At 42.3% G+C, this 13,541-nt stretch overlaps 1 protein-coding gene and 1 long non-coding RNA gene across 6 annotated transcripts in view; one reads left to right on the plus strand and one right to left on the minus strand.

Annotated features, from left to right (window-relative positions):
• Positions 1-13,541, plus strand: part of LOC137331580 (uncharacterized) — a 34,760-nt gene that overhangs the window by 13,572 nt on the left and 7,647 nt on the right. The window lies entirely within an intron of this gene.
• Positions 1-13,541, minus strand: part of LOC137331577 (ubiquitin carboxyl-terminal hydrolase 47-like) — a 29,632-nt gene that overhangs the window by 1,747 nt on the left and 14,344 nt on the right. For 3 of the 5 annotated variants that reach the window (XM_067995464.1, XM_067995462.1, XM_067995463.1), the window contains 8 exons: positions 12,446-12,593; positions 12,272-12,303; positions 11,062-11,209; positions 10,888-10,919; positions 5,482-5,607; positions 3,597-3,619; positions 3,183-3,238; positions 2,123-2,175 (listed from right to left, as the gene is read on the minus strand). In XM_067995464.1, the coding sequence (XP_067851565.1) occupies positions 2,123-2,175; positions 3,183-3,238; positions 3,597-3,619; positions 5,482-5,607; positions 10,888-10,919; positions 11,062-11,209; positions 12,272-12,303; positions 12,446-12,593 (618 nt within the window). The remainder of the gene's footprint in view (positions 1-2,122; positions 2,176-3,182; positions 3,239-3,596; positions 3,620-5,481; positions 5,608-10,887; positions 10,920-11,061; positions 11,210-12,271; positions 12,304-12,445; positions 12,594-13,541) is intronic. The other 2 variants (XM_067995465.1, XM_067995466.1) reach the window with 1 other exon arrangement.

A 13,541-nucleotide genomic window follows, 5' to 3' on the forward strand; every position in this document is an offset into this window, starting at 1 on the left:
ATCTGACAATCCTGAGGGTAAGCTGCCAATCTGAAACATGGCCCTACCTGAAAGTCTTTGGCCTGTCTCAGGACCCGTGTGGAGCCTCTCTAGTCAGCAGGAGTCAGGGGCTCGCCGCAGCAATATGTTCTTTGGGTGCCACTACCCTGGGGCACCAAGCCTGTGCTTGGCGTTAAGTGAGGAATGGTCCCTGCACCTACTGCAGATGCAGGCCAAACTCCCTCACCAGGAAAACCCCAGGTCAATGTAAAATGGGCAGAGACTCAGCAAACTGGATCTCTACACCTTTTTTCTGACCTTTGTGTCCTTCTATCTCTTCCTCTCAGCTTAATGTGCATTCTGAAGTTCATAGAACGTAAAACAATAGCTACAACAGGTGTTCCAGAGTGGGAAGCCTAGGCTTGGCCATCAATGGTGGGGCAAAGGGATGCATAAGAGGCCAGAATTAGGAGGAATGAAAAGTTCTGGGCAGGTTGTAGGGCTTAAGGAAGTTACAGAGATGGAGAGAATTCAGGGTCAGAAGCTCAGCTCAGGGTCAAATAGGACATCAAGGTTGGTAACAGTCTGGTTCAACCTGAGATTGTGGCCGGGAAGGGGAATGGAATCAATAGACAAGGTATGGAGTTTGTTGCAGGGGCCGAAGACAGTAATATGATTAAATTTTTATCTATTTCATTTTCTTTTCTGTTTTTCGATGCCTTCATTTACATTTATGCTTAAATGCCTCAGCCTCTCTCAAAAGAATGGGCTTCAACTGGATATTTTTATTTCACAACAAATAAGGGAGAACTTTCAAACACACTTGTGCATTCTGAGCATTTGCAGGTTGCAGATGTTTACTGGATTGCAATCTGTGCATCAACAGGAGTTGGAAGGGTGTCCCTATCCTGTGAGAATTTGACAGTTCCTTTGTTTTTCTGCAGGGAATCTGAGACTGAATTCTCAAAGCTTTTATTTCAGGAAAGGAATGAATTTATATAAACATATTGGCCCAGATTTTGTTATCAAAATAACAGTGAGGGTAATGACGTTCGCCAATATTTATGCGCAAATGGTACAGCGACTTCAGGCAGGGACAGATGCGTGGTTATACTCAAATATCCAAAAATTGCTGTCCAAGTTGCGCCAATCCGCTGTTAGCTTTGCGAAAACGGCATCTCGCTGTCTGCCTCACCATTGAAATGCATTGAATGGCGTGACGTTACCGTATTTGTGCAGTAGATTCGAACCAAACTCACCACAGAAAGTTAAGTCAGATCATTTCAAGTCTAAGTACCCTTTTAATGACATGATAAGTGTTAATTACTGCCAATCAAGCTCTCTGGCATTGAAAATTAACTGTTACAAGTGTGGGGTCTCAGTCCTTCAGATTTTATTTGTTGGAGATTTAAAAAATGTAAAATTTTAAATTTAAATTTTTTTTTACTTTTCCTTTCTGTCTCTTTTCTTTCCCTCTCTCTCTTAATCCAATCTTTCTTTCCCTCTCTTTATTTCTCTTTCTGTACCTGATTTGACATTGAATTCACCCACTCTAATTTACACTTCCTTCTCAGTCCTTGTGCTGTTAATTTCACAATTCTTCGATCTGATTAAGGAGATACACAGTTGCTTGCCCTGTTCACTCAGGTCCCAGATGACCCGTTTCCCTCGCTGTGAAGTTATCAGTTTGCACTGTTAGCAATATACCACGCAAAAAAATTGAAAAACCTAAATGTGCAAGGGCAAGTCTAACTAACAGCAGAAGCCATTAGATGCCCTGCTACAGCAAATTATGGCCCAATGATTTCCTGTTATGAACTCCCACCAGGAAAACCATGATAGCACTTGGCAACACTGTGATCATTTGAGAAGCAGCAGTGGAAACAGTAACAGCTGTTACTGTAGCTTCTTTTTGCTGGTTCGAGAAGAAAATAGATAGTTTACAGAGAATGGATTCTTTGTTAGTCAATTATCAATTTTTTAATTGTTATATATTTAATTTAAAAAATCTTGAACAATTTTTGTGTCTTAAAGATTTTTTTATCTATGAAAAACTTGAAAACTGCATAAGCAATTAACTTTGAGCATTTTATGAGGCTAATACTCTATTTTTCTCTGTAAGTTGGTTTGTGTTCTGTGATACCTTGCTATGAGAGTTTTCTTCTCCTTCCACAGCTGTTTTTAGTTGAGGACATCCTAGAAAATAAAATGTTCCAACAATTACCACTTTCTGGCCAACAAGCATGTCCTGTTTCCCAAACGTAGATCAGTACAACACTTTAAAAAATAAAGACAGCACCTCCCAAACCCACGACCTCTACCACCTAGAAGGACAAGGGCAGCAGGCACATGGCAACAACACCACCTGCACGTTCCCCTCCAAGTCACACACCATCCTGACTTGGAAATATATCGCCGTTCCTTCATCGTCATTGGGTCAAAATCCTGGAACTCCCTACCTAACAGCACTGTGGGAGAACCTTCACCACACGGACTGCAGCGGTTCAAGAAGGCGGCTCACCACCACCTTCTCAAGGGCAATTAGGGATGGGCAATAAATGCTGGCCTTGCCAGCGACGCCCACATCCCATGAACCAATAAAAAAAATTTTTGTTTTGTTTCTCTCAATTATTCATAATCTACTGTATGCCCTTCCAACAATCTTTTTCTATACAGTGGAATTATGGCTGGCAAACATATAGTGATTAAAAATACAAGTCAAGGCGGCTTAGATTTATTTAACAAGCCCTATCATGCATCACAGTTTAGAGTCACTTCTTGAACTGTTAGTATGTCAAACATTATTTCCATTTGCCGCATGTTTTGATTAGAGGTTACTAAGTTCAATTGTGTTATAAGCACTGCAATATTGAGGCAGCAATACAATGGAAAGGGACATAATTACACAAAATGGAACTGGTGTCAAATTATTATACATCCACAGCAGTAATTGCAGAGAGTTGGGAATAAGTCATCTGAATGACATGTTGATTGTGAAAGGCGTGCAGTGTAGGGTCCATTCTGTGGTAGAGAACTCATATGGTGCTTCAAAATGGAGATGGGAAAGCAAGGAAAGTTTTGATGCTACAAAATACATGCTAATATAAACTTTAGCTCATAAGTACAATGCATGGAAGCATTTTGTAAAATAATCATTTGCTGAAATAAAACAATTACTAGTTGAATTCTACAAATCGCCATACCTGGTGTGTTGTTTGTATCTTTCCTTCTGTACATAATCAGGTAGGCTGTTTTGGAACTGCAAATATTAAACAATTTACTTTTTTAAAAAAAGATACAACAGAAAGAAACGTGTCTTGTGTCTTGTACCAATATGTATGACTTTACATTGCCCACATTAAATTCTCCAATTTCCCATTCCTTGGCCCATCTACCTAATTTGTCTAAGTCGATTTAAATATTTTAAAATCTCTCCTACACTAAACACCTGACCACATCATGACAATAACTGCCCAATATATCTAATGCGCAAAACTATAAGTTATTTTAGTAATTTATTTCAAATATCTCTCAAAAGTCACTTGTAACAATACTTTTGTCAATTCAAAAATATGCTAGCAGTACAGATCAAGTATGAAATGAATTTGATCTTTTACCTCACAGAGACTTGCTTTATCTTCTTCAAGGACAACCATGATAAGTAGACATTCACAGAAGTCATGCAAAGAGGGAACAAAAACAAAAAATTAACTAACTCTCATGATGAAGTCGTATGACAGGAGTTCAAGAATTGGATTCATCAACACAATTACTGAAGTACTTATAATTGAAAAATAATCAATAGTAGATTTCGGGGGCTAAAGGGGATCTCCTTCATTGACCTAACTCTGCTGAGAGCCCCAACCCACCGTCTCTCCCTCTGGCAGCTCACATGCTCAACCTAAACTACTTAAAGCAGACACATTAGTCATTCTGGATATGGAGGTGATGAACATATCAAACCATTGAAGTTAAAATGTTATTCTTATTTTTAAAAAACTGACATGGGAGTGTGGACACTATAATGGGTTAGATACTAGCCTTTCACCTCTGAAACCAAAGTTCAAATCTAGCCCACATTGATCAGATGAAAAATCTCCTCTGTCTGCTGGTTGTAAGGGTCCTATGTGAAATGAGTTTGGGTAGTCTTAATCCAGTTAATAGCAATAGGCCTACAGTACAAAACTGTCCCTAATTTGGAACTAATTGGCAATCTCACTCACAGAGGCCACAGAATGGCTGGCATCATACTGCTGATGCAATACAGGTTGCTTTTCTGAGGTTCGGGCTGAGACATGTTGAGGCAGAGAAAACGTTGCTTTACTCTGCATCTGGTTGTGCTTTACCTGGCCTGGCAGTGCTTGATTCTGACACTGGGTGCATAAACTCCTTTATCTTTATGAGCAAAATTTTTTGTTAAAAACTGACATAAATAAAATATTAATGCATTGAAATGAATGAACTTATAGCTAACAAGTCAGCCAAAGTTCATTCATTTCAGTGCATATTTTGCTTTTTTCATTAATATTTCAAAAAACGAATACTTCCATTGCCCATGTATGTCCATCCTCCTCATACCAAGAATGGCTGAATTGACAAATGTAAGTTTGTTCATTTGGGTGTGTGAGATGTCAGAAGGAGTTGCGCTAAGCTGGGGCTGCTAGCAGAGTTGGGTAAGGCTAGAGCTGCCAATAAGAGTTGGATTAGGTTAGGGCTGGTAGGTGGAGCTGGAGATGGGTTGGGGCACAATATACTTTAGTCAAGTGATCTAACAGGAGCTTTATACCCTGGCCTGTAAAACAGACTTCATAAAAATTTTGGTGGCCATTTCTCTTAAACATTGTGCACTCCATAGCTGAATAAGCAAAATATTTGCTATTTATGCCAGTTAAATGCCATCTAGTCATGGTCCTTAAAGGAACTGCTGCAGGTCAATCAGGAAATGTCCCAGGAAAGTTAAAAAAAAGTGTTGGTAGGCCCACAAGGAGCAAAAACTCTGGGCCACTATTTGGCCATCCGTGGGCCTAGGATTGCCTCCCCCTCCTCAGGCACCGATTATTGGATGGCTGTGTGTGGCAGCCAACCGATTTCTCATCCTCCAAATCAGCGAGCTGAAGCAGAGCATCCATTTGCCACTCGCAGTTCACCAGTGCAATGTGAAAGTGGCCCAGGGCTCAAAATGGCTCGGGCCTCAAACCAGCAAGAACTGGCCAGCGGTAGTTAAAATTAGCCCTACTATTCTACTATAATTAATCACCTTATGTCATCAAATCATTTACTTTTATTCAGCTGATCGTCCTCCTCCATTTTTGAAGTAACTTTCTTCCTTATGTTCCAGCACACATTATCCCTAACTGAGAAGACAGACATTCTCCTAATAGATGCTGTACAATAGCATTAGGTGATGTGCTGCCTGATTCCCCTCCTCTCTTTCCTGGAGGTGATAAACTTCCTATCCATAATGCCTTGGAAACATTTTTATTCTACAGATCGCATAGTTACCTTAACAGTTGTGTCGTTGAAATAGTACCAATTACCATCAGCGACTGATTTGATTTCAGCATAATAGTGGCCACTCCCATACACTCCACTGTGATGCCATATTGCAAACAGCTCGTATTTTTTCTCCTAAACATAAGAGAGAAATGAAAAAGCAAGATGTGATTTCTTTCCTCTTGTGACGTGAATTTTCCTATATACAAATTCAACTTTTCTTTGCATTGACTGATCATGTACATGTATTTGCACCTTTTAATAGTACCATGACATAACTGAGGTATTTTTAATGTTGTTGAGAGGACAATTCATTTGGCAGTGCATTCCTGCCATGCAAATGACCCCATCCCCACAATACGGGAGTTGCCAACATCTGTAAGGTGGAGTGTCCCAGAGCTGTGAGAGATGGGTGAGTCATTTAAGAAGGATACTCCAGTGTTCTGATGAAGGGTACACAACCAAAACATATCTTTTCTCTCTACAGATGCTGATTGACCTGCTGTGTATTTCCAGCATTTTCTGTTTTGACTTCAGCATTTGCAATTTTTCCTTTTTATTTTATCCAAGTACAAGGCTATGTAATTGTCTTATCCTTACAGTTATTTTCCTAAATTAAAAGAATAAACTCTTTATGCTTTTAAAATCAGCAAAATTCTCAACTGTGTCCAGACTCTCAGTCAGAGATGCCATGTTTCAGAAAGAAAGAAAGAAAGAACTTGCATTTATATAGCACTCTTTAACTACCTCGGGGTGTATCCAAGAGCTTTACTAGTACTTTTGAAGTGTTAGCACTGTTGTAATGTGGGGAAACTTGGCAGCTAATTTTTGCCCAGCACGTTCCCACAAACAGCAGTAAAATAAATGACCATATCATCTGTTTTAGGGGTTGGCCAGGACACCAAAAGAATTGCCCTGCTCTTCTTTGAATAGTGCCATGGGATCCTTTAAATTTATCTGAGAGAGCAGACAGGGCCTCGGTTTAATGTCTCATCTGAAAGATATCACCTCCAACAGTGCAGCACTCCTTCAGTGGATTATCTGCTCAAGTCTCTGGCGTGGGACTTGAATCCACAATGTTCCGACTCAGAGGCGAATGTGCTACTAAGTGAACCAAGGCTGATACGTAACTGAGCCAAGGCTGACACCAAATCTAATGTTCAGATTTCAAAGAGCCTGGGTGCCTAGCATTGGGGTTGTAATGAATAGCCAAATGATCTCAGTCCATTCTGCTGCTTAGTAATTTAGATGGAGCAAAAACATAAAAAATGTACTTTCCAGGTTCAATCCACAGTTTGTTAGGTGATCTCAGTCAAGACAGCAATATGGGTGCTGGCTAAGGAAAGTAAAAAAAAATCAATCAGAGATCCTGTTCCTGTCAGCTTTCAATGACTCCTACTGGAAACCGTGTTGTATGGACATTGAATGACAATATCGGGTGAGGACAAGATCAGACTTGGCCAATGTGATGCCCACCATGGTGCAACAGACTACCAGGCTTCAGTGTCTAAGAATAACTACTTGGCTGAATTACTGGAGAGTTACCAGTACCTCTGGAATAGTTCCCAATATGAGTCTCTGCCTTTAGGAGAAAAGGGAAAAAACTCAAGAAAAAAACAGCTCAAACTAAGAATTTGAAGTTATCCCAAAATACGAATTTCTTTAAGTCATATCAGCTTTTAAAAAAACAGAACAAAATAGTGTCTCCATATTAAAAGCTAATTTTCTGCAGCTCTTCATAACATGTATTAGGAGAGTGCCAATTACAGCAAGATTATATATATTTGTGATACGGTCATTTAAGGTGACAGTTTCCACTTCGGTGCTTTGGTCACACACTGGGAGTACTTAGCAGGGAACTGCACACCCACAGCCCATCATTTTCCAACTGTTCACTTTAATGGACAGAAAATCACAGATTGGGGTAAAGCAATTTCCAGATATGGGGGGTAAGATTAACTTTTGGCTGTAGTGTAAAACGTACAATATCGGCCCGGCCACCCGTTAAACGTTGCTTCTGATTTTCGTTTCCAGAAAATTAGCAGAGGTGTTTAATGGTGGCGGGGGGGCGGTTATCGCATGTTTTACACTATTGCTCAAAGTCAAAATTACCCCCATGTGCTCTTAGTGTGCACTGGAAGGGCTGAAATGGAAAAACTCCCCTTTAGTTCCAGCTTTTACTGTACATTACACCGTGCCCATTCTTTTTCTCAATGCATCCCCAGAGAGGATCGCTTACCTTTAAAAAGATGCTCATTCACTCCATTGGGAGCGTTTTTAAAAATAACTGACCTTATATCTTCAGTCCAAGGCCTTGTTCTCTCCCAACTAACACTGGCACAACAGGCCAGGCAACTCTGCTGCGCTTCAACAAGTTTGGATCATCCGCTCCGACTGTAGAACTGACCCTGTCCCCATAATTTGGAATAGGGTCAACATCATCAGCCGTCATTGGCAGGGAGTTCCGCTCTACCGCACATCTGCTGATTGAGCAGGGATCCCAGAATTTTGGGGACTAAGAGTTTATTTATTTGATATCTGTTGGACTTGGTGATATCACTTCTATAGTGAAATTCTATAAGCTTTTTGGAACAAAAAATGGTGAATATCTGGCAGAGTGGAATAAGGATTGAGGGCAGGACTCAGGTTCTGCATCTTCCAAAACACACTATAATTTCCAGTGAAAGTGGATGTAGCAGGAAGATGTGCTCCACCCAAAGTGGTGGATGTATGCAAATAAAAGGATAATGTGGGCTTAATCTGATCCATCAGAAATTCCGTCATTTAAGCCAGTATTGCAGCTGACTTAACTCAAGCCCGTATAAAAGAGGAGTGAGTTACCTGCAAGATTTGCCAAACCAGAAAATGGTTGATTTCACAGGCTCTGATTGTCCACAAACTACGTCTAAGCTTTGTAGCCTTTTAGAACTGAGATGGAACCTCATATCAAGGCTTATGAGTTCCAGGATTCTTCCACAGTCTGCATCAGTACTTCAAGGACATGGGCAGCCTGGTCCTATCTCCTGCCAGTTACATGAGCAGGTATCTGAAGGGAGGGCTGACTGAAAGGTTCACATGAGCTCTCTTCAAGAATGAGGACAGCATCATGAGGGCAAACTCCTGCCTCACTTCTAGTGCTGGGTCCTGGATCTGCCTACTCACTGATCAGCACGATGGTAGACATAAGAAATAGGAGCAGCAGTAGGTCATATGGCCCCCAAGACCCAGAAAGATCAGGAAAGATTGCTGCCGAAGTTCTTGGAAGCAGGTTGGCATCATTCCCTTGAGGCCTGAAGGACAGTGGTCAATGCCTCCATGTGACTGTCACTAAACAGTCTGGAGGCCTCTCAGTTGGGACACATGGATGCAGAAGTTCATGGAAGGTTAGGGAGGTTAGGGAGGAAATTGCGGGTCCCCTAGCAGAGATATTTGAATCATCGACAGCTACAGGTGAGGTGCCTGAAGATTGGAGGGTAGCAAATGTTGTGCCTTTGTTTAAGAAGGGCGGCAGGGAAAAGCCTGGGAACTACAGACCGGTGAGCCTGACATCTGTAGTGGGTAAGTTGTTAGAGGGTATTCTGAGGGACAGGATCTACAGGCATTTGGAGAGGCAGGGACTGATTAGGAACAGTCAGCATGGTTTTGTGAGAGGAAAATCATGTCTCACGAATTTGATTGAGTTTTTTGAAGGGGTAACCAAGAAGATAGATGAGGGCTGTGCAGTAGACGTGGTCTACATGGACTTCAGCAAAGCCTTTGACAAGGTACCGCATGGTAGGTTGTTACATAAGGTTAAATCTCACGGGATCCAAGGTGAGGTAGCCAATTGGATACAAAATTGGCTTGACGACAGAAGACAGAGGGTGGTTGTAGAGGGTTGTTTTTCAAACTGGAGGCCTGTGTCCAGCGGTGTGCCTCAGGGATTGGTGCTGGGTCCGCTGTTATTTGTTATTTATATTAATGATTTGGATGAGAATTTAGGAGGCATGGTTAGTAAGTTTGCAGATGACACCAAGATTGGTGGCATTGTGGACAGTGAAGAAGGTTATCTAGGATTGCAGCGGGACCTTGATAAATTGGGCCAGTGGGCCGATGAATGGCAGATGGAGTTTAATTTAGATAAATGTGAGGTGATGCATTTTGGTAGATCGAATCGGGCCAGGACCTACTCCGTTAATGGTAGGGCGTTGGGGAGAGTTATAGAACAAAGAGATCTAGGAGTACAGGTTCATAGCTCCTTGAAAGTGGAGTCACAGGTGGATAGGGTGGTGAAGAAGGCATTCGGCATGCTTGGTTTCATTGGTCAGAACATTGAATACAGGAGTTGGGATGTCTTGTTGAAGTTGTACAAGACATTAGTAAGGCCACACTTGGAATACTGTGTACGGTTCTGGTCACCCTATTATAGAAAGGATATTATTAAACTAGAAAGAGTGCAGAAAAGATTTACTAGGATGCTCCCAGGATTTGGTGGTTTGACTTATAGGGAGAGGTTGGATAGACTGGGACTTTTTTCCCTGGAGAGTAGGAGGTTTCGGGGGGATCTTATAGAAGTCTATAAAATAATGAGGGGCATAGATAAGGTAGATAGTCAAAATCTTTTCCCAAAGGTAGGGGAGTCTATAACGAGGGGACATAGATTTAAGGTGAGAGGGGAGAGATACAAAAGGGTCCAGAGGGGCAATTTTTTCACTCAAAGGGTGGTGAGTGTCTGGAACGAGCTGCCAGAGGCAGTAGTAGAGGTGGGTACAATTTTGTCTTTTAAAAAGCATTTGGACAGTTACATGGGTAAGATGGGTATAGAGGGATATGGGCCAAGTGCAGGCAATTGGGACTAGCTTAGTGGTATAAACTGGGCGACATGGACATGTTGGGCCGAAGGGCCTGTTTCCATGTTGTAACTTCTATGATTCTATAACTGCCACTCATTACAAGTAGTGCTGCAGCATTTCAAATCCATCTCAGATACTCGCAGAATGGATGGTACCGGCCTCTACCACTAGACCTCCAACCTGTTTAAGGTCCTCTGAGATGATCCTCAGAACCCCCCCCAGAGATAAGATGTTCACCCAGTAACCGTCATTTTAGAGTAGGACACCTGAGATCTGAGTTTCGAGGCCCTCAAGTAGGGGTTGACTTCTGTGGCACCTCTGCTGCCCACTGTCAGACTCCACTGGTACCTGGGCCTTCCCCTTGCACCCCATTGTTCTGTGGCTCACACAGTGACAAACCATCATTACAGATATATGGATTCTCCACTCCCCCCCACCCCCGCCCCCGCCACCCCAGCCCGGGTGGATTTCTCTGAACTGGTGAGTGAGGGTGAAAGGGTGAATGATATCATAAATGATTAGAGGTACTTAGGGCAGAGATGGAAGGGGACTGGCCACTTTCAATTTCTTCTTCTTCCTTTACCTTTTCCTCTGTAGCATCTTGCTGTGACTGATCTAAAGGGGAAAACAAAGGAAACTATATTAGAAGTGTAAGCTCTTTACTAGAAGTCTCATAGCTGCATTTGTCAGGTTTCTTGCATTAGTGCTCTGGTCCATAAGCCATGCTAATGGCAAGCTCCTGATGGGTCCAACATACCTTCAGCTGCCACAGTCCTTCTCAATTCACCATCTCCAACAGTGCTGTCTGTACACCCAGGATCTTCCTTCTGTAATGCCATGGGTCGAAAGCCAATTGGTCCTCTGCCTGTATCCTGAGACTGGTCATTATTATGGGTATCATTCTCCTGTGATGGAGGATGAAAAAGAGCAGAATGTTAGTTGTTTGACAATAGAGCAGAGTTCGTGTGGCAGTGATCTCCTGCCCCAACCCCAAACAGCCGGTCCCTTATATCTTATAATCTCATTCAGCATATTATCTGCCCATTTGTAACTACATTTCCCATTTGAGGTCCAACAACCAGTATAAGCAGCCTAACGCCAGTTTCAGCTGGGCATCCTGAGCCAATATGGCGTCCGGCATAATTCTGGTCCAGATCAGACTGGACAGATTGCGACACGAAAATTTGGGGCCCTAACGCCCATTTTACAGGCGCAGATTGGGCGGCCATAAGTTGAATTTCACCCTCAATTTTTCCATCTGTGGCCATTGGTGGCTCCTTTTCCCGTCACACCAACCACCACCTCCCACTTAAGAGGAAAGAAGAAAAATAAAGAGAAGCAGAAGAAGACAGAGAGAAAAGCAAAAGGAAGAGTTAAGGCGAGAGAAGCAGAAGAGAAGAGAAAGAGATCTTTCACTAACATAGACATCCTTTCTTACGTTGGGACATCAACTTTTGTGTCATTACTTTAAAATTAAATACTTGTAACAAATTCTGCAAATGAGATGAACACTAGACGGTTTACACTTGTAGGCCATTTTTGAGTACAAAAGATAAACCCCACCCCATCTGCCACCCAGCGAGCACGAATCCACGTTTATCGACTTCTGGTTCTATACCCTCTCCGTTGTGTATATATGTGAATCCTTAGAGCTTCACATTGAGATTTTGGGGCATTCTGGGGTGACTTGAAGAAAAGTTTCCCGGGCAACAAAACTCCAGATTTGCGAGACCTGCGGCTGACATATTGAAAGTTCACTAGATTGATTCCTGGGATGAGAGGGTTGTCCTATGTGGAGAGATTGAGTAGAACGGGCCTATATTCTCTGGAGTTTCGAAGAATAAGAGTTGATCTCATTGAAACATACAAACTTCTAAGAGGGCTTGACAGGGTAGATGTTGATTCGAGGTACTTAAGGCAGAGATGGAAAGGGACTAGCCACTTTCAATTTCTTCTTCTTCCTTTACCTTTTCCTCTGTAGCATCTTGCTGTGACTGATCTAAAGGGGAAAACAAAGGAAACTATATTAGAAGTGTAAGCTCTTTACTAGAAGTCTCATAGCTGCATTTGTCAGGTTTCTTGCATTAGTGCTCTGGTCCATAAGCCATGCTAATGGCAAGCTCCTGATGGGTCCAACATACCTTCAGCTACCACAGTCCTTCTCAATTCACCATCTCCAACAGTGCTGTCTGTACACCCAGGATCTTCCTTCTGTAATGCCATGGGTCGAAAGCCAATTGGTCCTCTGCCTGTATCCTGCGACTGGTCATTATTATGGGTATCATTCTCCTGTGATGGAGGATGAAAAAGAGCAGAATGTTAGTTGTTTGACAATAGAGCAGAGTTCGTGTGGCAGTGATCTCCTGCCCCAACCCCAAACAGCCGGTCCCTTATATCTTATAATCTCATTCAGCATATTATCTGCCCATTTGTAACTACATTTCCCATTTGAGGTCCAACAACCAGTATAAGCAGCCTAACGCCAGTTTCAGTTGGGCATCCTGAGCCAATATGGCGTCCGGCATAATTCTGGCCCAGATCAGACTGGACAGATTGCGACATGAAAATTTGGGGCCCTAACGCCCATTTTACAGGCGCAGATTGGGCGGCCATAAGTTGAATTTCACCCTCAATTTTTCCATCTGTGGCCATTGGTGGCTCCTTTTCCCGTCACACCACCCACCACCTCCCACTTAAGAGGAAAGAAGAAAAATAAAGAGAAGCAGAAGAAGACAGAGAGAAAAGCAAAAGGAAGAGTTGAGAGAGAAGCAGAAGAGAAGAGAAAGAGATCTTTTACTAACATAGACATCCTTTCTTACATTGGGACATCAACTTTTGTGTCATTACTTTAAAATTAAATACTTGTAACACATTCTGCAAATGAGATGAACACTAGACGGTTTACACTTGTAGGCCATTTTTGAGTACAAAAGATAAACCCCACCCCATCTGCCACCCAGCGAGCACGAATCCACGTTTATCGACTTCTGGTTCTATACCCTCTCCGTTGTGTATATATGTGAATCCTTAGAACTTCACATTGAGATTTTGGGGCATTCTGGGGTGACTTGAAGAAAAGTTTCCCGAGCAACAAAACTCCAGATTTGCGAGACCTGCGGCTGACATATTGAAAGTTCACTAGATTGATTCCTGGGATGAGAGGGTTGTCCTGTGTGGAGAGATTGAGTAGAACGGGCCTATATTCTCTGGAGTTTAGAAGAATAAGAGTTGATCTCG

This window comes from Heptranchias perlo, chromosome 13 (assembly GCF_035084215.1).
Source record: "Heptranchias perlo isolate sHepPer1 chromosome 13, sHepPer1.hap1, whole genome shotgun sequence".
NCBI lineage: Eukaryota > Metazoa > Chordata > Chondrichthyes > Hexanchiformes > Hexanchidae > Heptranchias > Heptranchias perlo.